This window comes from Molothrus ater, chromosome 2 (genome assembly GCF_012460135.2).
Source record: "Molothrus ater isolate BHLD 08-10-18 breed brown headed cowbird chromosome 2, BPBGC_Mater_1.1, whole genome shotgun sequence".
NCBI lineage: Eukaryota > Metazoa > Chordata > Aves > Passeriformes > Icteridae > Molothrus > Molothrus ater.
Genome location: NC_050479.2, coordinates 74,240,581 through 74,267,947, shown reverse-complemented (window position 1 = coordinate 74,267,947; position 27,367 = coordinate 74,240,581). Strand labels below are relative to the sequence as shown.

Below are 27,367 nucleotides of genomic sequence, written 5' to 3'. Positions count from 1 at the left end.
AAACAGCCCTGCCTTTCCTGCCCAGAGTCCATTCCTATTAGCTGTGGACTGCAGGGAAAGCACTGCAGCTATGTCAATATAAAATGGTGTAAGAGAAGGGAGAATCAGGCCCTTTGTCTTTAAAAGCTCAACACTGGTCTTAGTGATTTGCATGGGCAGTATTTTCCCACGTAATCCTCTTCACTGTAATTCAGAGAAGTAAAGCAAACACTGCAGAGGTAGTAGCTGAGTTTGGGCATTGTTTTGTTAACACATGCACACAGTGCTAGCCACTGTTATTAACTCAATGCAAAATCTTTATTCTGCTATTTTAAAAGAGGCAATAGCTGCAGCCTGCAGTAAAAATACCTGTCACAAAATACTTTTCACTGTAAAAAACGAAAGAAAACTCTACAGATAGTAGAGGAAGCATCACAGGCTACAACTTTTCTAGAATCACACACCAGTTTCCCTGATCATAGTAACTCTTTTGAACCTTCACACAATCCAGGGATCTGCACACTGCTTCCAGTTCCCCTTCAGAGAACACATGGTAATAGCGGTGGAAAACAGGGCTGAGTTCTTGCAATTCTTTGGAGCCACCTGGAACCACCACTGTATCAATACTTTCCTTCTTCTTTTTTGTACAACCTTTCAGGTGCCAGGGAACCAGCAAATCTTGAGAGTGAAAGGACGTTCTATTAGTGTGAACAGGCAGTCTGAAGTCTGCTACTGGCATGGCACCACAGCTTTCATCCTTGAAGTCATTAAGCAGTTGGTTAGACCATGCTGAGTCTTGGCTGCAGTTATCAGGCCCTTGGTCATTAAGTGGTCTCTGGGCTGTGCCAGTATTCATTTCCTTCTCTTTGTTTTTACTACCATTCTTTTCCTTAAGGTATTTAGACTTCTGGTTTTTGTATTCTTGTTCCATTGCCCAGACATAAATGAGTGCTGTTCCACCAGGTCGCAGAAGCCGAGCTAGTTCCCGGATAGTAGCCAGTCTCCGCTCCTGGAAAGGAAAAGCCAAAGTGTGAAGCTGCTACATAAACAGGAAATCAGGAGAATAGAATGGCAGCAATTTCTCCTTACCCAAGATACAGTAAATCTTGAAAAGAAGCTGTTTTTTCCCACTATTTATTTTCATTCATAATATAGCCCATCACTGTGTGCAAGCCAAGACATTTTCCTAAACACAATTTCATGATCAAGACATCATTCATGTCAAGCACTAGAATAGGCTGTCCAGGATTCACCATCCCTGGAGGTATTTAACCACATTGCCCTGTAGATGTGGCACTCAGGGACATGGTTTAGTGGTGAACTTGCCACTGCTGGGTTAACAGTGGGACTTGATGATCTTGAAGGGCTTTTCCAGCCTCAATGATTCTACTATTCTCTTTCCATTTGAAAATAGTTCTGTGCTGAGCACGATTTCTTGGACATTTCAGCCCACCTGGAAAAGACAGACACCTTCTCAAGAAGGTGATTCAGGATTTAAAATCCCCGATTCAAATCTACCACACCTGATGATGCACAGGCTACGTTTGCAGCTGAAGGGGTCAGACTTACAGCTTAAACACAAATCCTCTGACCACACAAAGATATGTCAGCCTTCTCCAAAACAGAGTTCTTTCTACTTTTTTTTTTTTACTGGATTTGGAAACATCACTGCATTTATGGTATGGAAAGGTCCATGGGGCCCCTCTAAGATAACTTGTTACCATGACACAGTTTCTGCCAGGAGAACCTTACCCAGCCCAGAGATACAGCAGTCTGGTGAGCAGTCTCCCTTTTGTTTGGAGATGCACAAGCAGTGCACAGATTAAAAAACCCAAGATCTGTCCAAGAGCCCAATATCTGACCCAAGGAAACAATAGATGTCTTGACTCCCAAAGCAGAGCCCCCTTCTCCAGTGTCATCAATCACAAGCACATGAAAATGAAACCCAAACAGAGGACCAAAGCTTCAGTGGGAGCAAAGGCATTCAAGGGAGAAGCAGGAGGAGAATATGAACAGAAAGTCTAAGAAGCAACAGTAGCACAACAGCTTAACTCTGCTCTCACAACTGCTTACACCAAATGCAAACCTTGAATTTCTTCCCATTTTGTTCCTGCCTTTGCTTGTATTGCAGTATTAGCAGCTCTGCCCAGCAACCCAGCAGTACCATGGAGCAGAGAGGGGTGACTTACTGCTGTTGAGAAGTGGTGGATTACAGCAATCGAGATGCAAGCGTCACAAGAACCGCTGCGGATTGGCACTGACAGGGCATCACAGACAAACGCCTGGAAATGTTTTTCTCCACAAATATCCACCAGGTTTTTGCTGCGATCACAGCCAACCTAGAACAGAAAATGTTTCATTAAGCTTTTCAGAAGAGGATAATTACAAGACTGGAATATGATTTTCATTTGATGCTTACAGTAATAGAGTCATCACAGTCTCCTACTGAGGAACACAGTTTAAAATCAAAACAAGAGCAAGTGTGAGAAAATAAGCCTTAAAAAGACTATATAGTTCCCAGGTATAGACAAAAAGAAAACAACCCTGATGTAGACTTAAAACAAAGATAAGAAACTGGATATTAGACAGCTCATTATAGCACCCTAATTTTGAACCAGCTTAAGACAGACCAGTTTTCAACCTAACTTTTCTTCAAAATTCATTCAAGCTGTCTTGAAATGAGCAAAATGAGATGTCACCTAATCTCAGTATGCTCTTTTCATTTCAACTGCCATTTTTAACTTGACAACATTTGAAGTACCGAAATAGTGAACTCACAAAAGCTGATCTACAAATGTAAACAATTATCCAGTGATTTGGTGGTATCACTAAAGTACGGCATACAGCTTCACTCATCACCCAGGTTTTGTCATTTCAGTGGGATGAAGTGCTCAACATAATTTTACAAGGTTCTGTACAGTCCAGTGAAGTGACCCCTAGAACCATTTCTGAATACCTAATTAAACATTAATTTTTTCCCCTTTTAAACCCAGCGGTCAGCCCACTACACCTGCCCAGTGTCCACATCAAAGGCAGTAAGACAAAACTTACCATCTTTGAAAAATCAGCATCTAGAAGTGTTTTTTACATGCTTGCATCAAAACAATTGATCAAGACACCTTCTGAAAGAAATAGTGAGGCATGTGCCACCTTGTTTTCATGTCTGCCATGCATACTGAATATGCAAACCAAAGCCCTGCTACCAGGTTGTATACCAAACTGTGCATGTATGAGAATAATAAATTTTATTTGTTTTCAATGACTAGCAACAAGTAGATAGCAGAGAATAGGTTCAGAATCCTAAATAATTACTGTTGACAGTGTTTATTGCTGATTAGACAGTGAAAGAGTACTAAACCATCTTTGATGCAGGAAGAATAGCAAACAACTCACCCTGCTTTATCAACCCAGAAGAGACAGCAGTACCACTAAAATTAAAAACCTCTTTTGCATTAATTACTGAAAATATATTTATTTTCCATCATAATTTTTGATTTTATCTGTTCAAGTCCTTTTACCTTTCAGCCTACCACCACAGTTTTGAAGAAAACCAGAATTCAGCTCCAGCCTTATTTCCTGAAAGCTTACCAGTGAGCTGCCTTCTACTCAGGTCCCTGACTTTTGATCCAAAATAAATGTAACAGTTGTGAAAATGCCAACCTGACAATACAAGATAATCCTCCACCAAAACCTATGAATGTGTACATATTAGCCAATTAGCAATAAACAGACCTAAAAAGATCAATCCTAACATTGCTTTCTTCACACTCATTCCTTGGTCTCTCGCATTTACTGAAGCACTGAGTGAATTGTGTTGTTTATGAATTAAAAAACTAAACCCTTGCTTACTTGAATGCAAACAAATCCTCATCATTTTACACTGGCAGCCAACTGAAGTGTCTTTAAATTACTCTGACAACCTGCATGTTAGTGATTGCACACCTCATTACCAGTACCTTTAACTACTTCTGCAATTAAGACATTGGCTTGCAGTACTTAATAATAAAACTCAAAGGACCAAATTTACTGCTGGCAGAAGGAGGAAGAGCTTCCACTGATGGCAAGCTTTCCCAGAAAGAATTGCTTTGGACCTCCACATCTTGAGTGAAAATGGGCTGGATAATGGAACACAATCCCCTGTTCCCAAAATGACCTTGAAAAGGACTACAATATATGTTGATGAATTCCAACGAACTGAGAATGAGAACAAAGGCATGACTGCCAGATTGCAAAGTTCTCATTTGCATCTAAATTATAGCAAATATTATAAGGTTTGGTTTACTTGTATTGACATACTTTCTAAAACAAACGTACATCCAAAGCAAAAAGATGCTGTTTCACAGTGAAAATGGAGACCTTGAAACAGAACACTTTGAACACACAGCTGCTCTAAAATAGGTATACTAGGCTAAAACTTTACATGATTTTAAACGTAAACAGGACAATAGGTGCTATGCATATATGCATAAATGGTGAATGCAAAGAATCACCACAGATGCCTGGCATTGAAACTAGGTAACTTTAGCATCTATACTAGAATTATCGCTAGGTGATATTTCAAAATAATTAAAATCACCACATTCCTGCATTTTCTGACTTGCAAGAAACATGCATTCATTAAAAACCAAAATACATTTGTTTCAGTCACTTAAAAAAACAATAAGGTAGCAAAATGCTACCTTAAATTAGTCTATCTGTGGTTTTTATGAGTACAGAAAACATTTACAGCAAGGGGCAGAGATCCCAAACTCAACTTTTCCCAATTCCATTACTAACTGATTTTTAAATTCTAATGCATGAAGAATCTCTGATTTGATGAAACTTCATCTACAGAAGAGTTCAACTGACTGTTTTAATTGAGAACAGGTTTTTCTCTATCTAATTAAATATATAATCAGAACATTTAAAACTAATCTCAAAATATAGCTGGAAAGCTTTAATTTTGCCAGTTCATATCTCTATTTTTGATGGTCAGGACAGGATATTTATTGTCTTTGCTGGCTTCTCTTCCAGAAGAGTGGAGAAAGGCAGATGAATTATTATTAGTCTGGTGTCCAAACCCAGAAGAATCTAGTACATCTCTTGGTGAGTCAAGCTATATGTGTATGTTTTTAGACTTTCTATTTCTTATTATCTATGATTCTTCTCAATCATTTCTTATACCTCAGCTTTCCAAATCAAATTCCTTGCTCAAACTCCACAATTTCTCATATATATCTCAAATAGCATGGCTGATAATTCAGCTGAGTCTACCTCAGCTAGTTCACCTCTCAGCAAGTCACTCCACACCTTTCAATACTCCCGTAAAGGAGGCTGGCTTTTCAGGCTTCTCAGATTTTGCTCCAGATATCCATTCCCACATCCCTGCCTTTCTGAGAAGTACCTCCAGCCATCTCTTTACCACTTTTGTGATGTAAACAATGGCTTACAGGAGCTCAAGAGTGGCCACTGACAGTTACTGTGACTGAAATCCACTTGGATTTCAGGCACTGATTTTCAGTGTATAAGGATAAATATTAACTGCATCCAACTCTTACCTGAAGACAGGAAATCTGTATTAGTATGGAGGCCTCTAAGTTTGTAACTAGAACTCCAACAAACACAAAACTTAGGAAAGGCGGGGAAGTTTGTCATCATACTGGCATACCACACCCTTTCTGGGCACACTGGATAATGCAAACCTTTAGACAATCAAAAAAAAGGCAAAGATAAAGAAGGAAAAAGGAGGGAGAAACAAATACAATGCCTGTGATTTGTCTGAGTGTTCAGGAACTCTGTACTGACTTCCTGGAAATGGATAACACAGGCATTTATGCCATCCTGCTCCTTCATGTTCCCATGCACCCTCAACTCCACCTTTACAGCAAGGAGTAGCTAAAGTAGATTTTAGAAAATCTATTCAATGCAGTGGTTTGGTATACATCATTGTGGGGAAAAGACACTATTAAATAGCTTGCTTTGTAGTTATGCTGCAAATCTGCAAAAGATAAACCCTCTTGCATGCTGAAAAAAAAAAGTAAAGACAGGTTGAGGTTACCCACCACTATGTTTTCTTTCTACGTTATCTCATTATAACTAACTCAGCCTGGTAGACTTAGTTCTTGTAAGTATCTGGGAACCTGATTTATTCAGCACATTACAGAGCGATGAACAAAACGACATCTAATTCTGAAATCCAGCCACTGAATGGAATTATCTCGCTCTCCAGAGACAAGCCTCAGCTATAACTAACTGCATGAGAAGCTCAAGAAACCAAATTACATTCCAGCAAACAATTCATCTGAGTCAAGCTTTCAGCATTCCTTTCATGTAGTGTTTTGCTTTTCCATTGCATGTAGTCAAGGTATCTCTGAAAGCAAAGTGCTGTGTTAAGACACGGAGTTCATTTCTCAGTGACAGAGCAACAGAACCAAGTTGAGCAATTCAGCTTTCATTCTAGTTTTGTGCTGCTCTTGCCCAGTTCCTTCTGAGCTCTCTTCCCAGATCTCTCACCCATTTAATGACTCTTATTCACTGAGAGAAAAGAGCAGGAAAGGTTCATCTGTGTCACCCTTCAATTGCTAAGATATGGTGAACTTACTCCATTTACTAATTAGGTTTTGTCCCTCCTGCTTTTACCCACTACTAAAAAGTCCTTGGGAGAGGAATCTATTCCCAATCTGTACAAACCCAGTGAACTAAAAGCCACGCAACTTTATGCAACTATACCACAGAAAATATTAATTCTCTCTCCTCCCCACACACTGGAAAAATCAAATTTTTAAATAATTCTAGTAGATTGTAGTTTGGGACAGTAATACAGAAAATAGAGGTGCACATTTCAGAGCAAAAGTCTTGTGAAATATAAAATGTGTTACCAATTACCTCTGAATGACACACACACACACAACAAAAACAGGAATATCTGTATTAAAGCAAATCATTCTGGCTCCTCTATTGGCATATTTTTTTCCCTATCATCAGTACTCTGTCAATCAGAATAATTTCTTTATACAAAACCAAAACATATCTACCCTATGGCATCTTCAGTTATTTGCCACTGAATTTCCCACCAATTTATCAGTTCAATTAAAAATGGAAACCACAAATTTGAAAGACTTCAATGGCTTTTCATTCACGCTGTAGCCCTGTGAGGATTTTGAATGTTCCTGCAGAGACTTACACATCACCACACCTACCTGAACACTGGAAATAAGGAGACAAAGCTAAAGTGCATAGAAATTAATGATCTCATTGCAATAAATCAATGAAACCCTCATGGTAATCAGGGGAATGGCTAAGGCTGGAACACACTGTTCCATAGAAAGAAAAGCTCTGCTTACAGAGATGACTATTAAGCTTGAAAGCACCTAAATAAAATCTGTTAAAATAATTCCCCCAAATGAGATTGGGTGAGGAGAGAATCGTGGAAAAACAACACTAAAACCATGTCTCTTTTTTGCTGTCATTTAAACAGTAACAAGGTGGGCGAGACAGAAGAAGTAATCTGAAACTGTTAAATTCAACATTTCTCCAGCTTTTGTGCTAGCTACATCAGACATGGATTCCATCTCTAGCTGATACATCCTTAATCTGAATTTGATTGGCATGGAATTGCTGCTCTCTCACTGTGTCAGAATAATACAGCCATTACAGCACTGTCAGTTTTGCTGAGTGTAGATGGACTCACGCATTTCATTGTCACACGGGATACTCAAGTAGATGAGGCCACATTTAATCATCCAGGGAAACTGAAGCAACTACAATAGCACAGGTCACAGTGAAGATGTTTTCAGACAGTACCTGAAGAGTAAAACATCAAGAGAGCTACCTTAGCTGTGATCTACCATTAGCACTGCTACTTAAAGCATAAAAGCATATTGCTTGTCTTCAGGAAATGCTTGCCTCAGGTTTTCAGTATTTCTGAGTCAAAACACCCCAAGCTACAGAGCTGTGCCAACAGTGCCTTACCCAATTCCTACACAACTCCTAATTTCAGCACTGCTTTATTGCTTCTTTCCCAACAGGACCTGGGCTAAGAGCTCCATTACACTGTGCACAAAAAAAAGAGATGTAGAATTTACTAAGTTTATGCCTGGATTTTATGCTTCCAACTTAATATGAGTAAATAAGGAAGAAAACTGATGCCCTACATCTAGAGACCATTCCTTTTATCCCAACAACGCACCTGATACATAAAACATCGTGTAATCCCTCACCCTCTGCTCCATGATTAAACCATGGTAGGTGGAACAGCACTTGAGATACCTTGTCAAAAGTTTAAAAACACCTGTAAACACAATATACACAGGGTTTTCTTTAGCCACATTTTGGCTGCTACAGAAAAAAAAAAATCGGATAGAAAGGAGTCAAGTCCATTTTCCTGAGGCTCTGTGCTGACTTGTAGATGAAAACAACCAAATGCAAAGTCTAGAGTCTATCTCCATCTAAGAACCACTAGTTGTCACCACTGGAAAATAAAATGTCAAGGGAGGCCAACTGAATGAAGCAATTCCCAGATTCTATTTTTCAACTGTTTCAACTGCTTCTTTAATAGTTTCTTCCCTTTCACTGTTATTTTTCATGTTTTTTATTTCTCCTTCTGACACATATGAAATTAGGCAACTCCTAAAGTAACAGAGAGGAGCTGGCTTTCCTTTTACTGCCAGCCAGTATGTGATCTTTCCTTTCCTTAGCTGGTTAATTGTGTCTAGAAAACAGACTGATGCTGGCAATTTCTGAATACAGTATCTTGCATTAATTTCACTTTACAAGTCTACCACAAACCTCCAGAACTGCAATTTACCAAATCCATTCTAGGACCAGTCAACCCTCATGATACTCTGATAAATGTTTCTCCTCTCTAGTTAGGCTTGCTGATTTTTCTTACAGCAGTCAAGACTGAAAGACAAAAAGACTGAAATATACTGAAATTAATAACTGGGCTACAGCGGTTAGGCATGAAGATGCCTACTTATTAATTGGCTGACGTGGTTCTAGCCCTTAAGAACAGTAAGGGAGATAATTTACTAACACAAACAGCATTGTAAATAACCACTTATCTTTTTTAGCTGAATACAAATAACAGGACAGAAACTCCTGAAAAAGACAAACAACTCCAAGTTTTACTGTCAATAATGAATGCTTTGCCCTAAATAGAAGTTTTCAAGTCTGATGGATTTCAGAGTGTTACACAGGACAAATGTGTGAAAGAATCAGACAATCCTGGAATGAAAGAGAGCAGATACCATAACACACACTTCTCTGAGATTTCTCTTGGGTTAAAACAATGGCAAGTTTGACTCTTTTTTATTTCCCCCAAAAAGGATCTTTTAAATATTTGCAGTGAAAGCTATCTTTTGGTTCATACTTGTACATACATCATCTCATAAAACTGGACTAAGTACAGACTGTGAGACAGTGAAAGAAAGAAAATGAGCAAGAATTATGTCAGAACTGTCTGAAAGTGAAGAAAAGGGAGTGAAAGGCCAGAAATCTGTACCAAAGTTGAGATCTCCCTGTGAATTTTATGTTGGCATATTTACTGGGCCTGTGCAAAGAGCCAGAGGTAGAACAGCCAAACATCACATCATTCACAAATGAGACATGCCACCAGGCCACAGGGAACTGAAGAGGTCATGAAAAATAGCATTGCCCATGGAGATTTCACCCACTCACCAAACAACCAAAAATTTTGTTGGAAGCATTCAAATTGCCCAAACATTTAATAAATTTATTCAACACTAATGACAAGAAAGCCTAAACCATCCATTATAATTATTCAATCTGCTGCATCCATTACTATTTTTCTTAACATATTTTGAATTACAAAGCAGAAGTGGCTTTGAAAAAAAGAAAAAGGTAAAGCACATAATGAATACAAATGGAAACTTAAGACAATTGGTACTTGATCTTGGATCAGGAAATAGCTTTCTGTTCTTGGCATTCTTCCAATGCCAACCTGAACCTCCAGCAAGTGCATCATGACAGAATAAACACCAGAACCAGTGAAAACAAATGACAGGAACTACTACTTACCATGTACAAATCGTCATTGATGCCAAGGTACTTCCCATTACCACAACCAATATCAGCCACTATTGACCCTGTTGGCAGGGACCTGAGAAACTCTACAATTTGGGGCCATGGGCTGTGCCTGGTACTGCTGAAGTGTGTAGCAATCTCTTCATACACCTTGTGTACATATTCTTGCTCCAGCTTTGAGGCCTCCATCTCATTCTGGGGAAATGAAGGCTGCACTGGTCTCTGCTGTCCTTTCTGGCTGTCACAGACAGATGGGTAAACTAGATACAGCAACAGATACAAAATATTAATTTTAAATCAATTCCTCTTTGATTAAGCATATTTAGTAATATTAAATTAAAAGTGAAATATTAAAATGCAAAAAATGTTTCAATCCTCCTTTATCTTTTAAAAACTGAAACACAGGTCAAAATACAGAAGTGTTTGATGACCTGAAAATAAGTAACCAGCCCACATGTACCAGAGGCTGTTTGCAGTGATCATTAATCTGCTATGTTAATGATGTTTATGTTCTCAAAACTGAGATAGTGCCCCCAATGCCAAAGACCATGACATCATTGAATTCAGCCTCTGAAATTCTGTTTTAAGGGCATAAATGGAATTCAATTCCATGTAATCATTGAGCCACCTCTCTATTATTATTTCTACTGCCCTAAGGCACTTTACGTGGCTCTGTCACAGCAGATATGACTACTTCTCCTTCTCTAATGTACCTATTTTCTCAAAATTAGAGGTCCCCTCAAAAAAAAAAAGGATCAAAACTGAGGAAAAAACTTGAAGAATAGTAATTATTTCTATTTTGTTACATTATTAGGCACTTGAAATGCCAGTGACACAGACTCCAGATTACTTGCCTGGCTCTGGAGCAAGCCAAATGCCCTCCTGTATAAACTCCAGCAACCACATGAATGCAAGCAATTCAAGCCATATAATATGCTACAAACCATCCAGGAATAGCTATGACGACTGCCAAAACTACCCAAAAGAATCAAATTATTTTCTCAAAGCAAAAAAAGCTACCTCTTGGTGATAAATATCAAATTTGACTTGAAGTTGGCCTCAAGACACTTACTGCAATTGCAAGGGCTTCTCCTCACTTTCCTGAATGTAAATGATGTCCTTGTTTCCCTTCGATTTAATGTTAAATCCCCAGCATCAGCAGTGATTGTTCTATCTTTTTGCCCAAGTTCTGATGCTTGAACAACATCATATTTTCTGGGTGTGATCCTAAAATAAAGCAACACAAAGTAAAGGAATAATTCCATTTGCATCAGAAAAAAAACCACAATCCATCTTTGTAAGAAGGCAATCCCTACACTGAGAGAAATATAATTACAATGTCCTATTTAAAATATTTCTGCCTCTCAGTTTTCAACTTATTCAATTTCAGAGAGAAAAGAGATGACACATAAACTAATAATATGAATTGAAGTGTTTAATTGCATGTAATTACATTTCCCTTCCCTCCCTCCATTTTCTTCCATAAAGTTTGATTGTTTATTTGTCTAGCACTTTTTTATAAATATTTTTTAAAATATATTTATTTTTGTCCTGGTTTTGGCTGGGATAGAGTTGATTTTCTTCTAAGCATCTGTGCTAACAGCAGCAGTGCTGTGGTTTAGATTTAGTACGAGAATAATGTTGGTGACACACTGATGTTGCATTTGTTTCTCAGTAGTGCTTAGTCTAAGTCAGGACTTTCCAGTTTCCCATGCTCTGCCAGTGAGGAGGGGCACGAGAAGCTGGGAGAGAGCATGGCCAGGACAGCTGACCCAAACTGGCCAGAGGGATATTTCATACCACAGAGCATCCTGCTCAGTGTATGAACTGGGGCATGGGCTGCACATCAGTCACTGGGTGGTGAACAACTGCACTGTGCATCACTTGTCTCTCCTGGGTTTTGTTCCTCTCTCTCATTTCCTCTCATTACTATTACGAGGACTTCCCAATGTCAAAAATAAAATGCTGCCACCCCCTCTTGCTTGGCACAGAGTGATTTTACTATTGCAGTGCCAAGAATATAGTTTTGCCAAGTTATCCAACCAAATATCAAAAACATCACTAATGAACTTCATCAGAAAAGTCAGAATTCTATTTTCACCTATGAGTAAAAAAGAGAATACATCTTTTGTCCTCCTTGATGACACTGCATAAGCTTATTTCTAAACCATGCGTTTCCCTTTCACAGAGAACTAAACAAAAATGCTTTTCCTGTGCACTTTGTTAATGGGGTCAAAAGTAAGTCTCTAATTCCTTGGCATACACACTGAAAACACAATCAGATTAATTTCAAAACTGACTCTTGTGCTCTTATAATTTGAGTTCTGAAATGCAGATAAAAGGCATCACAAATTTTATTAAATCTATTTTGACATTATGTATGCAAGTGAATTAGTTACAACTTCTCGCTGGATGATTATAATTTTGATTACAATACAATGTTCCAGTGGCACAATGCAAAGCTTACTCCAGTTGAGTATCTTCACTCACTACTGCTTTTAAAAACATATAGAAGAAATATATTTAGGAAAGGTGGACAAATACCAGCACAGGAACCATTTGTACATGAGTAGAAAGGTCTGGGATCTTCATTTTCCATGTAGTTTATTCATTGGTTCTTGAAAGACAACCATCACTTGAAGGTACAAGGGAGTTAAGTAATAATCTCATTCCACATTTCAATAGACAGATACACTATTCCAACTTCAATGGCTGCTGGCCAGTACTGTAAGTGCCAGTCATGTATCCTTCTGCCTCCTTGGGAGTGTGGCTGCCCAGGGCTGGCTTGAAGGAGCAGAGCTGGTAGCCCTGGAGAAAGCTGAGGCCTCAGAAAGGGTGAGCCCTCCTTCCCCTGGGAGCTGCGTTTAAATGGAGGCTGTCCCCCTGGCCCTTGTTCCAGTTACAGCCTCAGATGCACGCCCAGCTCTGTCTGTGCACAGCCACTACCCTGACCTAGGGCTGGAGTTCCAAACTGGCCTCAGCACGGCCCAGGGAGCTGCCTGATGGGTTGGGGACTGGCCACCGGCTTCCCTGGTCAGCAATGTCACTGACATGGAAACTGCACTGTGTTCTCAGAGCTGTGCGTGACCTTTCCAAAAGGCAGATGATAGGATTAGACAGGACAGCATAAGAAGATTACAATGCTGGTATCTGTATTCAGTCCTGTATGTCAAACAACAAGGGAGTTCACTGCTCTGGGCTTCTATACTGAGGCACATCAGAAGTATCAAGTGCTTTTTACAACTTTATTTAATTTAACGAGGGAATATACAGGTGGTATAAGAGCTCTCTAAAATTAACACTGTAAAGGTTATCAGGGATTTCATATTCACCTGTTTACATAATACATATTAACCAGCAAAATTAAAAGGCAGAAAAATTTCTGCCAATGAAAGGATTTGGTGTTTAATTGACACAGAATGTAATTAGTGCCTCCAATTGACTGCTGAATCAGTGATGGCTTCGATCAAACAAAGGAAGAAATGCTTGCTATGGGCATTTCTGTCCAATACAGGGTTGCCATACGCTCCTGAAATGCATTACTGTCACACTCAGAGCTCAGCAAGGTTTTAGCCTTTTTGCCAATTTCAGCACTCCAATTCTAAGTATCTCCCAGTGGTGCATGATTTAAAAAGCATGTATTTAAATTCTACAATAAGCACAGCCTGAAGATGTATTTCAATAAATACTCTTATCAGTGTCCCAAAACTGCTGAATGCAGTCTTACCAGTATTAAAGTGTCCCTAAAGCAGCTGGGAACAGTTCAGGAAGACTCCCCTCTGCCACCCTCAAGGTCTCAGTGCAGGGGAAGTCAATCTTTTAAACTCTCAAGTCCCTCTCTCAAGCCTTTGGCATCTGTAATCTAATGGGAAAAGTTGTGGGCTGAAAAGAGAGAAAGGGAATGGTGACACTAATTGCACTACAATCAATTCTTTGCCAGCTCAGAGTCATTGAGAACTTTCACACTGCAGATGTGAGAGCGATTTCCGACTGAAACTTACGACAGCAGCAGGAAACTGCACCTCAGGGACTGGCAATTAGCTCCCTAAATCCCCAAGTTTTTTTAATTTAACCTAAGCAGCATCTGAGCAAAGGAGTGAATTTGGATATTAATTATAAAACTTGATTTCTTTCAGGAAATTTCAAACACAGAGTGTCTTTAAAAAAACCAAACAAACAACATTTATTACTCTTCTATTTTCAGCAATGCAGGGACTCTTACACATACCCATGTGTCCACAGGTATCTGGATTCTCCAGTCATCACCAATAAACTGCATCGGGGCAACATAATTGCCACTGTAAGGCCATCAGGGTGTTTGAAATCCATCACAATCTAAAAAGAAACAAAACCAGTCACCATGAAAGAGCATGACTTATAGAGCTTCATATACAAGCCAGGTATTCTCAAGTCCTAGCTTTCTTTGTTTCTCTAATGTGTTTAACTGAATATTGCTATGAAACAGCTACGTATTTCCTAGGGATGCAAAAGCCTCTAGGTCCCCTGTCCTAAAACTCCCTCCCTTTCAGCACGATGTTCAGATCTTGGGCAGTCACAAATATATGTATATAGAGATAATTATAATTACATATTAATTTCTTTTCACAGTAAACACTTTGTAAGAACAGTAGCACTGTTCAATCTCTGTGTACCCGTGAGGCAGGAAAGGACTGCTACCCCACAACTAAAGGCAGCTGCATGAGAGGAAGAGAAGGCTCATTTGCTGTATCTCAAGCATCTGAAAGTTATGTACCTGGACTAAGGCCATCAGCTACTGTCTTTTTGTGATGTCTACACAGAGAGACAAGTTTCTCCACAGGGTTATTCATCCTAGTGTAAAATGTCGAGCTAAGTGATGTGGAATGACCCCATGCCCTCTGGAATTGCCTATCCGCTCACAGTGGATGAGCTGAGACAATTAGCTCAGTAGATACATAACATGCAGATAAGCAGTATTAGGTGAGAGAAATAATTTCCAACCTGCCCACATTTTGGAGATTTGAAGCACAACAAGCACATCCCAAGATCCTGACTAACATGCCAACTAACAGACCATCCTTTTATTATCTGTCATCTGGCTTCCAGCCACGGCAATATACTGAGGTAACGCTTTCAGCTTTATTCCAATTTCACAGCCCAGATGGCAGTGGTGCATTTTGCTTCTGCTTGGGCTAGGAAAGTTATCCTTTTACATTTCCCAAACGAGAGAAACTCCTGCTGTGGAAAATAAGGAGCAGGTCATTTAAGCAAGCCAAATGAGTTACAGAAGACTTACTGAAAAGGAAAAGTGGTCAAAACCTATTCAAGTCAGCAGTTCCTGGTACACTGGAGAATTAGCACCATGCAAATGCTGCCATCTGATTTGTAACCTACTAAGTATGCAATTTAAAAGCAGACTTACTCCAGTATGCCAGATTGAAACAAATTAGGCAGTTCTCCTTCTGCGTACAGATGTGTTTCACAAAGAAAAACAGTGGTGCAACAATCAGTCATTCAGCACAAAAACCCAGCATGACAGAGACTGAGTAAGCAAGACTCTTAAACACTACAAATTGCCAATAACAACAATTACTATTTAATGTTGTGCACACTGAAGCAAAGCACAGAGGCATTTACATCATTAGGAAAAAAATTATTTATGCTGTACTACCACTCAGAGTGACACAGCTTCTCCTGTTGGGCTATCTAAGGCAAAAAGTGATAAGGGTGACAAACAGTGTGGTTGAAAGGGGTAGAGAGATATCAGGGGAAGACTAATAAAGCATAACTATAAGCTCTGATTAATGATCATGCAATGCTTCAATAGCTGCACAAATACATGAATGGCAGCCACTTGCTACAGTACTTTGGACTTTGCAATTTCTTCTAGGAAACCTCAAAGAAGCATGGGGTGAGGAAGGAGAAAGTACAGTGGACTTGACAAATCTGATGGGGATGCTGTCCTGTAAAGCACAATATCATCAAGTCTCTGCAAAAAGATGCAGCTATCTGGCAAGGCAAATAAATCAGAAGATAACTAAACAGGACCAGCATGTAAAGAAAGAAAAAGAGGAGTAAAGAGGTCAGATGAAATGAGTGAGATGATGCCTCAGTCTGTCTTATGCCTCTCTGGCTCACTGCTGCTGGAGACATGGGTGAGGGGACAAGATAGAGTCTGGGCTCTTCAGCAGCATGATATAATAAGCTGCACACAAGAATGTCTAGATTCCTTCCTGGAAGGAATCCCGTTGCCCCACTGGCCCTCTTTCTGAGTCAGTAGTAACTACAAAGCTCTATTCTTGCAGATGATATTAAAAAACTGTACTTTATCCATGAATCAATGAGGAGACCTTGAATGGGTCCCCTGCATTTCCAGTTCCCATCTCCCTCCAGGGCCCAAGAGGACCTTGCTCCCTTTCACTTCAGCATGCCAGGCTGGTGACTCCGTACAAAGCAGTGGGAAACAACACTATCTCCAGCTCCCTGCCTTCTCTGCTGTTTTACCTCATTCATCTCCAATTCCTTTTCCCCCACCATCTGTGTGGCCCCAGAGTCTCTTCACAGGAGATGCTTCTCAAACCCTGTCCTGTAAACAACTGTGCATCCAAAACAACAGAGGTTCAGAGTGCTCTATAGGCAGGTGACACCTTGGGAATCAGAAGCCACAAAACTATCCCTGGCAGCTGGATTTTCAGGCAGCAATGGCAGGAAATAAAAGAAGAGCATGTTCTCCTGGCTGAATTTCAACTTCACTAACCCAGCAAGAAATACATGAAACAAAATTTCTGATGGTGCAGAATTTGAGGCTGAAAAGCAAGAATTTCTCTTGGTGACATCTAGTCCTCACCAGAACAGAATCCCAGCTCTGTTCCTGCTTTTCTGGGAAGGGAAAGCTTCTGTACTATAATGTCACTTTGTGTAGCTGCTCCCCATCTAACTGAATTTCATCCTTATGAGAAGCTGTGATAATTTGGGAAGGAAAATATAAATAAACTATTAATTTACTTGCAAATGGGCAATGACAAAGTAATTAGCAGTAATTAAATGAGTCAAAAATCCAAATCCAAATCTGACTTTTGCTTATGAAGTGGACTGAGGTCCTAAGCTAGAATATATTAAGGTTTTGCACTGATCTATTAACAACAAATTTGACATTGCAATTGAGACAGAGAATAAAATTTAAGGAACACCTGAAGAAAATTATTATAATTCCTACGCTTCATTCCTTTACCTAGACTAATTGCACCTGAATGCTTAAAAAAACAAGCAGGAATACTTCCTCTGTCCTTTGTTTACAGCACAGTAAAGAACATTCAATCCAGAAGGATTTCTGAAGAACCCTATTCTTATCTCTGGCAAGCCTGCTACTGACTGAAGTAGATAACATTCCCACACTCCTCTATCTGTCTTTATCCTGGCAGAGCATTTTCAATTGTCACTGTCAAACACACACGCACACAGAAGATTAACACATTTGCTCCTCTTTTTAATTTACTAAGGACTTACAATCAATAAAGCAACTTTGCCACTGCTGAATCAATCTGCTTCATGACAGCTTTGCTCCACAGGAGCTATTTCCAATTACTATTTTTGTTTTTACCTATCTTTTTTTTTCCTCTTAGATGGCAGAGTCAATAAAGATCAAATTTCTAGCTAGCTCATGGTGTATCATCCAAGGATTACAATCAAAACATAAAAACAGTGTGTGTTACATAAGTTTTACCTATTTCATTCTACTATGGAAAAAGTGAATCTCTGAATATAGCAAAAAAACCCAAAACTTAAAAGAAACAGCTAATATCTACTTGTGGTTTTAAATAATTTGTCATGATGCCAAGTTATTTAAGAGAAGATGTTCATGACAAGGGAGCACATGAACCAGTAAACAGCTTTCAAGGATGGCTAAACCTGAAAGCAAAGAGACACCCACATCGTGAACATTGTTCCTTGTGACATAAAATATGGCAAAAGAAAATAATCCAACATAAGAAGGGAATAAAGTATCTTTTTCTTAACACCTCAGGGTGCAGAAGTCTGCACCACCTTTCAGTGCAGTGGTACTGTACTTCATGAAAGAGTAGGAGGATGAAGGTGAATGACTGGTCTATCAAACAAGTAAAGATTCAAAGGGAAAGCAGAAATAATGCAGCAGAGCTATAAAGACAATGTCAATAAGAAATTCACAGCTACAGTGGGGATCGGCAATTCTTTTTCTAAGCTTTGTCTCTGATGCAATTTGTATTTGATGATAATAGACTACCTTAGACGAAACATACTCTAAAGCTAAAAAAAGTACAATGTGGAACGCTTCTCAAGTCTCTGACATTATTTACTGAATTTTCAGAGAGCAAAGACAGATTATCAGCCTACATAACAGTTTCCCACATGTAAAACAGATGAAAAAGAATGTCTACTTCAAAGACAGCTGAGAGGTTTAGAGCCCACACACAGAGCTTGAACAACACAGTAGGGCTCTATGCAGAGACAAGAGCCTGCTGGCTCACACAGGACCAAGGCACTTAATTGGTAACATACAGCACCTTTCACTGCAAAAACCATGCTAAATTCCAAAATTCAGGATTCAGAAAATGCTGAATTTTCAAAGGAAAGCAATTAGGATTATCTTTCCTGAATAATCCACATCACAGGAAATTTACCTTATGTAATATATGCAGATATTTACATCATGTATCATGTACATACTCTGGCCATACTTCAGAAAACAAGTGCAGCATTGACAATCGTGACGGTGAACTATTTCAGTACTGCCTTTTCAAAAATCTCACAACACATGTGCAGGCCTCCCCCATATCAGATCTATACCATAGCATACCATCTCTTGCTAAGCCTGTTTATCCACTTAGGCACTATGGTGATGTTACTCAGATGCTTAATATACTTACTAGGCTTTCTTTCTTCAAAAGTTGTATTCAATTTTCCATCCATGCAACATGTAACTATCTTCCTGGATTCTGTGTCATTTTAAGTATCTATGTGGTTTCTTTTCTTAATCAAAGTCTTTTCTTAATCAAAGTAGCATATAAGTGTTTAAAAAATATTTCAATATATGGACACTTCATTCTTTTATACCTGAGGTCTCACCTTGTTATGATTTTCTTGGTATGCCCATGGAGTTGAGTGCATGCACTGAACAGCACACCAGTATCTCTGCTAGTTATTCTGTATGCCACTGACTCCATGATACAAATTCCTTTACTGTCTGGCCTTTCTCTAAAAGATTCATGTAGTGCACAAGAAGAGGAAAACTATTGTAATTTTCAAGCAAACGACAGTTGGATGGAGGAGCTTCCAATCCTCTGCAGGCGTTGTCATAGCTAGTAGGAATATACGCCACTCTCCTTTTGTACCCAGGGTTTCATCTCTGGAGGTTCACCAACACCAAGTCATTAGAAATCATCAGTCACCTCACTAAGCTGGATGCCAGCTCCTGGTGATGTCCAGCGAGGTGGCTGCTCTGCCCAGCCCTGGCAGAGTTGGGATGCTGGTGGTACTTATGGCACCATCCCACAAACTTCTGTTCAAGCTGACTCCTTGTTTCAACAGCCTTTAAATATGTCAGTTCCTACTGCTCTAAAAGTATCAAGTTTCTTTTGTATGTCAGGACATTACCTGTGGTGTTTGCACCTTCCCAGATCATTACCTGTGTTAAAACTCAATGTTGTATACTAGACTCTTATATAAAAGGCTTTCAATGCCTACAGTAAAAGGCAATAGTTGCATTACCACTGCTCCCCTCTCTCTCCCCACCAACAGGTATAGATGTCTCCTTTCTGGGAAGTGCTATCTGACCCTAGCAAAAAACCTTGATGTCCTTTTGTGAAGCCAGAGTCAAAGAGTCAGTCAAGTTCCTAAGAAGAACCAATTTAGTCATTCTCACTAACATTTCATCTTCATCCTTTAATAAATTGCCTCCCTAGCTCTTAGCTTAAACTCTTTTAGTACACAGAAAGAAAGAGGCTAATGCTGTTAGTCTTCATATAATTTCTTTTACTGATTTAGCCTCCTCTGCAGTATTTTCCCATTTTTTCAGTCATATATCTTCCCTCACATCCATGGGTGCTACTACACTGACATACAGGGAATTGCATCCAACTGTATCAGGGCAGAACGTGCCTGAAATGCACCAAATCATTCATCTTCCCTTCCAAAGGAAAGGAAATTTCTAAGGTTTTGCATCTCTTGCTTTCTAATGGAGTACAGTTCAATGGAAGAGCACAAGAGGATGCCTACACATCCTGACCCTGATGACCTACAAATGGCTCAGTCTGTTAAGATGTAAAGCCCAGACATCATAAGAAAGCAGCTGTGTCCTCAATTACATCTCCTCAGATTTGCACATAATGTGTTACTCTATGCTCTGAAAGCAAATAATCCTTATTTACATGTCTAACATTGTACCAAATGTCCACCAAGAAACCACTAAACAAGTCCTTACAACACAGACATAGCTGTTCTGTAATAAGCACAAATTTATATGCAAGTATGATATTTAGATGATCCTAATATTTATGATATTTATAGGATCCTAAATGGATGTGTATGGTAGCACATGGTCTATGCGATGCTGTGGCATATCTGTAATTCTTCCACCCATTTAGAAAAGTTCTCAAGAGATTTTCAATTTCTAAGTAGAAAGGGAAACACCTCAGCATTCAAAAAGCACATCTCAGCTTTCTAAACCATTGATTGTTTACCAATACCTGTGGAAATACACACAATTCTCACATTACTGAGGTTGCAAATACATGTAAGCAGGACTCCCTTCAACTGTAATTGTACATCCATTCCACACTACCTGTACATTTATCATCCTGTCATCAACCATTGCAGGCTTTAATTGCAAGTTTTCTACAGCAGAAGCAGTGAGAGGAACAGAGAATAAAGCCTCCATGCTAAATAAACAATAATTGATACAGCAAAAACCAGGCTTTGCCTGAGTAATATTGCCAAACGTGGAATAAAACAGGTAAGTGTAATTTGCAGGAAAGAGGACCTGAAATATTTACATTCAAAGTGTAGACTCATACCAAGTTACTAGTGTGGCACAGACCCACCAGCTCTTGTAAAATAGCCCAAGTCCTTGCAGGTTTAGTGTATTTCAAGGCATGGGTAAAACATGCTGCATATTCATTATCCCACATTGCGGAAAACCATCTTCCCTCATTCTCTACAAACACTGGGATTATTCATCAAACCTTATTCTCCTCTGCAGGTCTCAGCTTTCTGCTTGCAGTGCTGTAGTAAAGGAATTCAGGCTAACTTTAAGACTAGGGTGGAAACAGGCAAATCAGTTCAAGATTAAGATCTACATTTGGCCTTAGATTTTAAAACAACCCATTGGGGAACTGAAACCTATGAAATGAAACGAGATGCCTAACCCAGCATGAGCTGAATTACCCCATAAGCTGGACTGACTCAATCCCCACTGATTACAGAGGAGCTCAGGCATGCAGCCCACAGGTACACCTACTTGTAAATAATAAAATTTCAGTCTTAATCCTGGACTAAATACCATTGACAATAAGTTATTTCATAAGGCATCCACATATGGATTCAACAGATGCTTCAACTCTGTTTAAACGAGTCCTGCTTTAATTAAAACCGAGTCCTGCACTATTATCATCACTAAAATCTTGACCCCTATATACTGAGAAAGTAGTGTGGAAACGGTGTGGTGCTGAATACCTGTAATTCAAAGGGATGAAATAATGAATTTATGTCCTCATAGTTTGAAACAAAGGTCAGCTAGTCCTTCTCATACCTGCATCTAACAGCTGCCCCAGAGATCATTACAATAAAAGAGAACTGCCAGGATACAAGACATGCAAACTGTGCCTTCCCAAACTAATTCTTGCATCATATCTCATAAGGGCTGACAAGACATGGTTTTTCATCTATTGCTATAGAAACTACCATATGGCCTGTTTCTTAATCCTCTACATCTTCACTGTAAAAGGGAAATCTACTGAGGAACAAAGATTTGGGCATGAATTTAAAGAAATTGCTTACATACATTAAGAAACCTCGTTCCTTAGCAATCAAAAGCATTCCTCAACCCCCCCCCCCAAAAAAAAAACCAAAAAAAACCAAAAAAACCCCAAACAAAACCCAAAGAACTAATGAAAGCCAATGAAAGTCATCTTCTTAGTTAACAATGTCTCCTGTGGCCATAAAGTATGATTCAAAACACTGCTTGACACAAAGATACTTGTTTACAATAATTTGAATAAAATTGTTTTATCAATTACTCAATTGCTACATTTCATCCCACAAACCTCCCACACATCTGACATATATACGTTATTTTAGAACAGGGAAAACAACCATAAAGGAAAAACACCTTCTGAAATTTGGATAGGAAGTATTCCAACACTGCTGATTTTCATCACAAAGGACGTCATCTCTTTCTTCTGTCATTCCCTCCATCTGCTTCATTAGCACAATGACTGCCTTCTCATAATCCAGCCAAAGTTACTCAAAAGGGCTCTAACCAGGGCCTCAACATCTGAATTTACAACTGATTGCATGAACGCACATGGCAGAGATGCAAGCAGTAACAAGAAGGGCAGGAGGAACAAGAACACCTCCCAAGGAACTGTGAAATGTCCACTTTTCTGCTTTCTGGTGCACCATCAGCCTTGGTTTCCTCCAACCATTCCTCTGCTGCCCCAGCAAACAGACCAGGGTTTTCCCTGCACTGCCCCTGGGCAGCACAGACAGGCTGCCTGCCTGCTTGCTTCTCTGCTAAGGGCACAACTCTCCCACTGACAGAATCATTCTGCCAAGTGTATCAGCATCACAGGTCTGACAGCTCCAGCACGCTTTAACTGCTCAACATTACCAGCTCCTCAGCAAAAGTTTAACTCTACTGCAACAAGAGCTCTGTGGAGAAACCCCTCTCAAACCATAGCTGGTAAGAAAAACAGAAACAGAACATTAGAGCATGCAAAATACTCAGATTTGTAAGATAGTATAAACACAGAGAGACTTCAAACCTCATGTGCTACCACTTACTGCTATTACAAATTCCTGTCCAAAGCCATGAGAGACAATACACCACAGCAGGAGCTCAACAAGTTAAGCTTGTTTCTTTGCTTATAGGCTACTTGTGATTATTATTATTGACTGACTAGACATTTCTACATGAAATTTGCCACAGTCTTAAAATAGGCTCCTATGACAATACAGATGACCTCAACAGCTAATGAAATTAGGTTTTCTTATTGAATTCCAGAACTCAAGTACAGTCGAAATGCAACAGCTAAAGATAACTTTTTAATCCACAGTTCAGCCTGTTTGCTGTTAACTGGTAGGAGACACCAGGATTCCATTTCACACAGCAAGTACTGACCTCCTAAAAATAACATGGGGAATTAAAGTAACTTTTACTGATGAACGTCTTGACAAAACAAAAAATACTTTAAAAAAAAATAAGAAATTAGTAACTACTAAAAAGCAACACAGAGGTTTCTATTAAAAAATTTAACTCTATTTAAAGAATGACAACTCAAAACCTGACTCAAAAACAACTTCAGCTGTAAAAATACCAGTTGAAATGTAAATTCAAATGCTCTGTTAGTTTTCATAGAATCATAGAATAGCTTGGTTTGGAAGTGACCTTCAAGAGCATCTAGTTCTAAATCCCCTGCCAGGGGCAGGGACACATTCCACTACACCAGCTCAAAGCACCATCCAGCATGGCCTTGAATCCTTCCATGGGTTCAACCCTTCCAATGGGGCATTCACAACTTCCAATGTCTCACCAGCCTGATGGTAAAGAATTTCTCCCTAATATCTAATCTGAATCTCCCCTCTTTCAGTATCCATTACTCCACTTCAAACCATTTCTTTACATTTTTTCACTATACTCCCTGATAAGGAATCCCAGTCCAACTTTTCTGTAGGCCCCTTTGAACTACTGGAAACCTCCCCAATCCTCTCTTCTTTAGGTTGAGCAATCCCAACTTTCTCACTCTGTTTTCACAGCAGAAGCTCCAGCTCTATCAATTTCATAATCCCCCACTAGACTGTCTCCAAAAGGTCCTTGTCCTGCTTAGGTTGGCAGCCCCAGAGCTGGATGCAGAACTCCAAGAGGGATCTCATGAGAGCAGAGTAGAGGGGGAAAATCCTCTCCCTCAACCTGTTAACCACACTGCTTTTAATGGTCTCCTATCAGATGCTTCTTTTCTTTTATTACAATAAGTTGGGTTTTTTTCCCCTGGAATAAATAGAAACTTTGTATTTAAACAGTTAATTCATCTCACCACCACAGAAGAACAGTTCATGTATCATAGCAAAGGATACATAGGAGGCATGAAGTGCAAAAGAGAAAAAATAAAGGTTTTAATCTAAAATTAGTGGTACTGTATACTATAATATAATGTTTTTTCCAAGATTGTTACCTATCTATCTACATTTTTCTTACCACATGAAAACCAATTAGAAATATGTAGCAATAGCTATGGAATAGCAAGATGCTTTTTAGAGAGTACATTTGCTTCCACTGAAAAATTCAGTAGCTGTATTTGTGTGTTACGGTAGCGCCTTAACAGCCAGACGTCTGAGAATTGAAAATGAAATGGTGCTGCCTCAGCATACAAAATAAGCAAATAGCCTGGAGATAACAGGTTCTGTTAAAACAGAATCAAGTTGCTAAAGGAATTAAGCAGAAGCTTTCTTTCATTATTTAGCAGTTATGACCCCAATTAGAAATTCTTAAGCCCTACTGCAGACTGCAAACATTTTAGAAAGTATTTCAGTCACAGTAGGCATTCTCTCACAATCACACAAAAATAACTGGAACCATATGATATTTCTTATAGCATCTCAATGTATTTTTCTATGTGATATTGAGTGGATTTCGTTTTCAAATTCTTCCTAATTGCCACTTCTTATATCTCTCTTTCCACATTCACTTTGGATACACTGCCCAGAGGAGTTCAGCAGACAAAGAAAATATTCTTCCCACAACCCTTTCTCAACACTACAACGGCTCAAACAAAACACAGGAAAAAAAGAACAACCAACTCACTGTGAAGAAAGCAAACTGGTAAGAACCAGGAGAAGCCACAGCTCTGCCTTCCCCCTCAGTAGCCAAAATAATGGACCACGAACAGGAAACAAAACCACTACAGAGAATGGAGTAAAGCAGCTTCCCACTCTAGCAGTCCCAGGAGAAATAGCTCAGCAAGGCACAGCACATTCTGCACATTGAGCAATCAAACCACAGGGTGCCTTCCTTCCTCAGCACTCAAGTAGGAGCTACTGGACTTTGCATAGTGGGGAACAGCTTTATGGAAAGGTATGGAGTATGATAAGTTTCCTCCTTCTGTGGAGAGGAAGGTAGGCTGGTACAAATCCAACAGAAGGGAGAGAGGAGACCAACCTTTTCAGAGTTATTTACCTGGTATTGGCCCACTCATAGTAAATACCCAGCCTCAGACCAAGAGGCAGCTGGAAACTGTAATGTCTCGCCAATATGAAAAGGGAGCAAAAAAGAATATTTTTACATACAAAACCCTTGAAATATGGCTCTGTCATAGCTTAGCTTTGATTTTGTTCTTCCCAAGTAGTTGAGGAGATATCAGAGAAAGCAACATCTCCACACTGCTGTCCTGTTTCTTCACAAATTACTGCCATACAGCTTCTGGGGAAATAATGCTACCAAATCATTGTTCTGAGGGCAATTCTGACCAAACCAGAATGCTCTTCTTGTAGCATCTCCATGCAAATTGAAATTGGTTAGCAGATTCCTACAGCACTTGGGAAACAAATGCTTGTCTACATTAATTGCACACAGTGGTTGCCTTGCTCTTGTTACCCTTGGCTAACACAGAAGTTAGCCTATCAACAACCAAGGAGGGGTTTTTTTACTGCAGGACAGGTTTCCTCTGAACAGTTTACATGAAAGCTGGGCTTTCTGGATCCTTTCAAGAGTTAAAATAACTCATCAGGTGGAAACATCAGCAGTACATGTTGATATCTGTGAACAGAATCCTGTATGTAAATGGGGAAGACACATCCAGCACAGAAATAAAAACTCAGAACAGAATGTTTCACCTTTCCCAAAAGAGACAGACTGTTGTAAGTATTTCCATGAAGGGGCTGCAGGCTTTGTTACTTGTCTAAGAGGGCATATTTCAATGTTCAATTACATCAAAGGGAAGTTTTCCCTTGATTTGGTGCTTCTTGTATCTCATCCAAGCTCAGTGACAGTCAACCATGGTATGACATGCACGGACAGAAATAAACACACAGGACATATCTATAAAGAGTAAATGCAAACAGAAGAGACAGATCTATGAAGCTTGATGCATTTAATCTGCAGTGCTCAGCACATCTTTCACTTGGAGCAGCTCCTCATTAGTTTTCAAAAATGAAATACCACTTTAAATGGGACAAACCAACTAAACTTGGCATACAATTATAAATTATGTCCATTTGGATTTCCAGCTAAAACCACTGCAAGTTGCTATTCTTCAAGAACCAATAAAATCCATGACTGTAAGACATGTTTCTTGAGTTGCACCTGTCTTACAGAATGGAAAAGCATTTACTGAGCTTTAGGAATCCTACCTCATCTGAACAAACTTTTAAACTCAGCATTAGGTTGTAGTGATTAAAATTAGTATCTTCCATTTGGGTTCAGAGACAATTTGATTCTGCCAATACAATCTCTTTTCAAATAGTGATGACTATTACTACTATTTCACCCACTACCATCATCCTGCCAACACAGAGAAAAAAACTTTAGTATAGCCACTACCATAGTAATTCTTTAAATAGGTAAGATGCTTTCTGCCTTCCCTTACAAGAAAAAAAAAAGGACAATATATATGTAAACAGCAAATTAACTGAATTAGCAACTAATCAAGATAAGCAGAGCACAGCAGTACCTAGTGCCTGTCTATCTTATTAAAGCTCATGCAAGACACAAAACAGCTGCTAACTGTCAAAGGCTGGGTACAGTCTAGACTTTTAAAGGCTTCTCATAAAATCTCTCAGCTATTACAGAAACAGCTGCTGCTATACCAGCCACAGGTTTCTGTTTGTTAGCCAAGACAGATTGGAAATAGATCAACAGGTAAGAAGCAAAAGTGCCAGAAAAAGGGTCAATTATCAGACTGAGAGATGAGTAGAAGCAGCATACCTCATTCTATCAGTTCTAGAATGACCATGCTCAAAGGTTGTTCAAAAGGTCTGGTGAAGCTTTTCTTTGAAACATTGCTCTGCTTTCAAGGCTTAAGAGACTCACAGGTTTTCTTTATAGATCAAAGTACTTAAGATCCACAGGCTAAGAGATGATGGGTGTGTTCAGATGAATAGAAGCTAGGCAGAGGTCAAGGATGATCCATCCACAGTCCCC

The 27,367-nt window shown here is 39.3% G+C and overlaps 1 protein-coding gene across 3 annotated transcripts in view; it reads right to left on the bottom strand.

The window, feature by feature from the left end:
- Nucleotides 1-273: 273 nt before the first annotated feature.
- Nucleotides 274-27,367, bottom strand: part of ALKBH8 (alkB homolog 8, tRNA methyltransferase) — a 43,553-nt gene continuing 16,459 nt past the window's right edge. For all 3 annotated transcript variants that reach the window (XM_036385627.1, XM_054514009.1, XM_036385635.1), the window contains exons 9-13: nucleotides 14,231-14,337; nucleotides 11,075-11,229; nucleotides 9,997-10,262; nucleotides 2,169-2,318; nucleotides 274-988 (exon numbers count right to left, since the gene is read on the bottom strand). In XM_036385627.1, coding sequence (XP_036241520.1) covers nucleotides 419-988; nucleotides 2,169-2,318; nucleotides 9,997-10,262; nucleotides 11,075-11,229; nucleotides 14,231-14,337 — 1,248 coding nt within the window. In that variant the 3' untranslated portion in view covers nucleotides 274-418. The remainder of the gene's footprint in view (nucleotides 989-2,168; nucleotides 2,319-9,996; nucleotides 10,263-11,074; nucleotides 11,230-14,230; nucleotides 14,338-27,367) is intronic.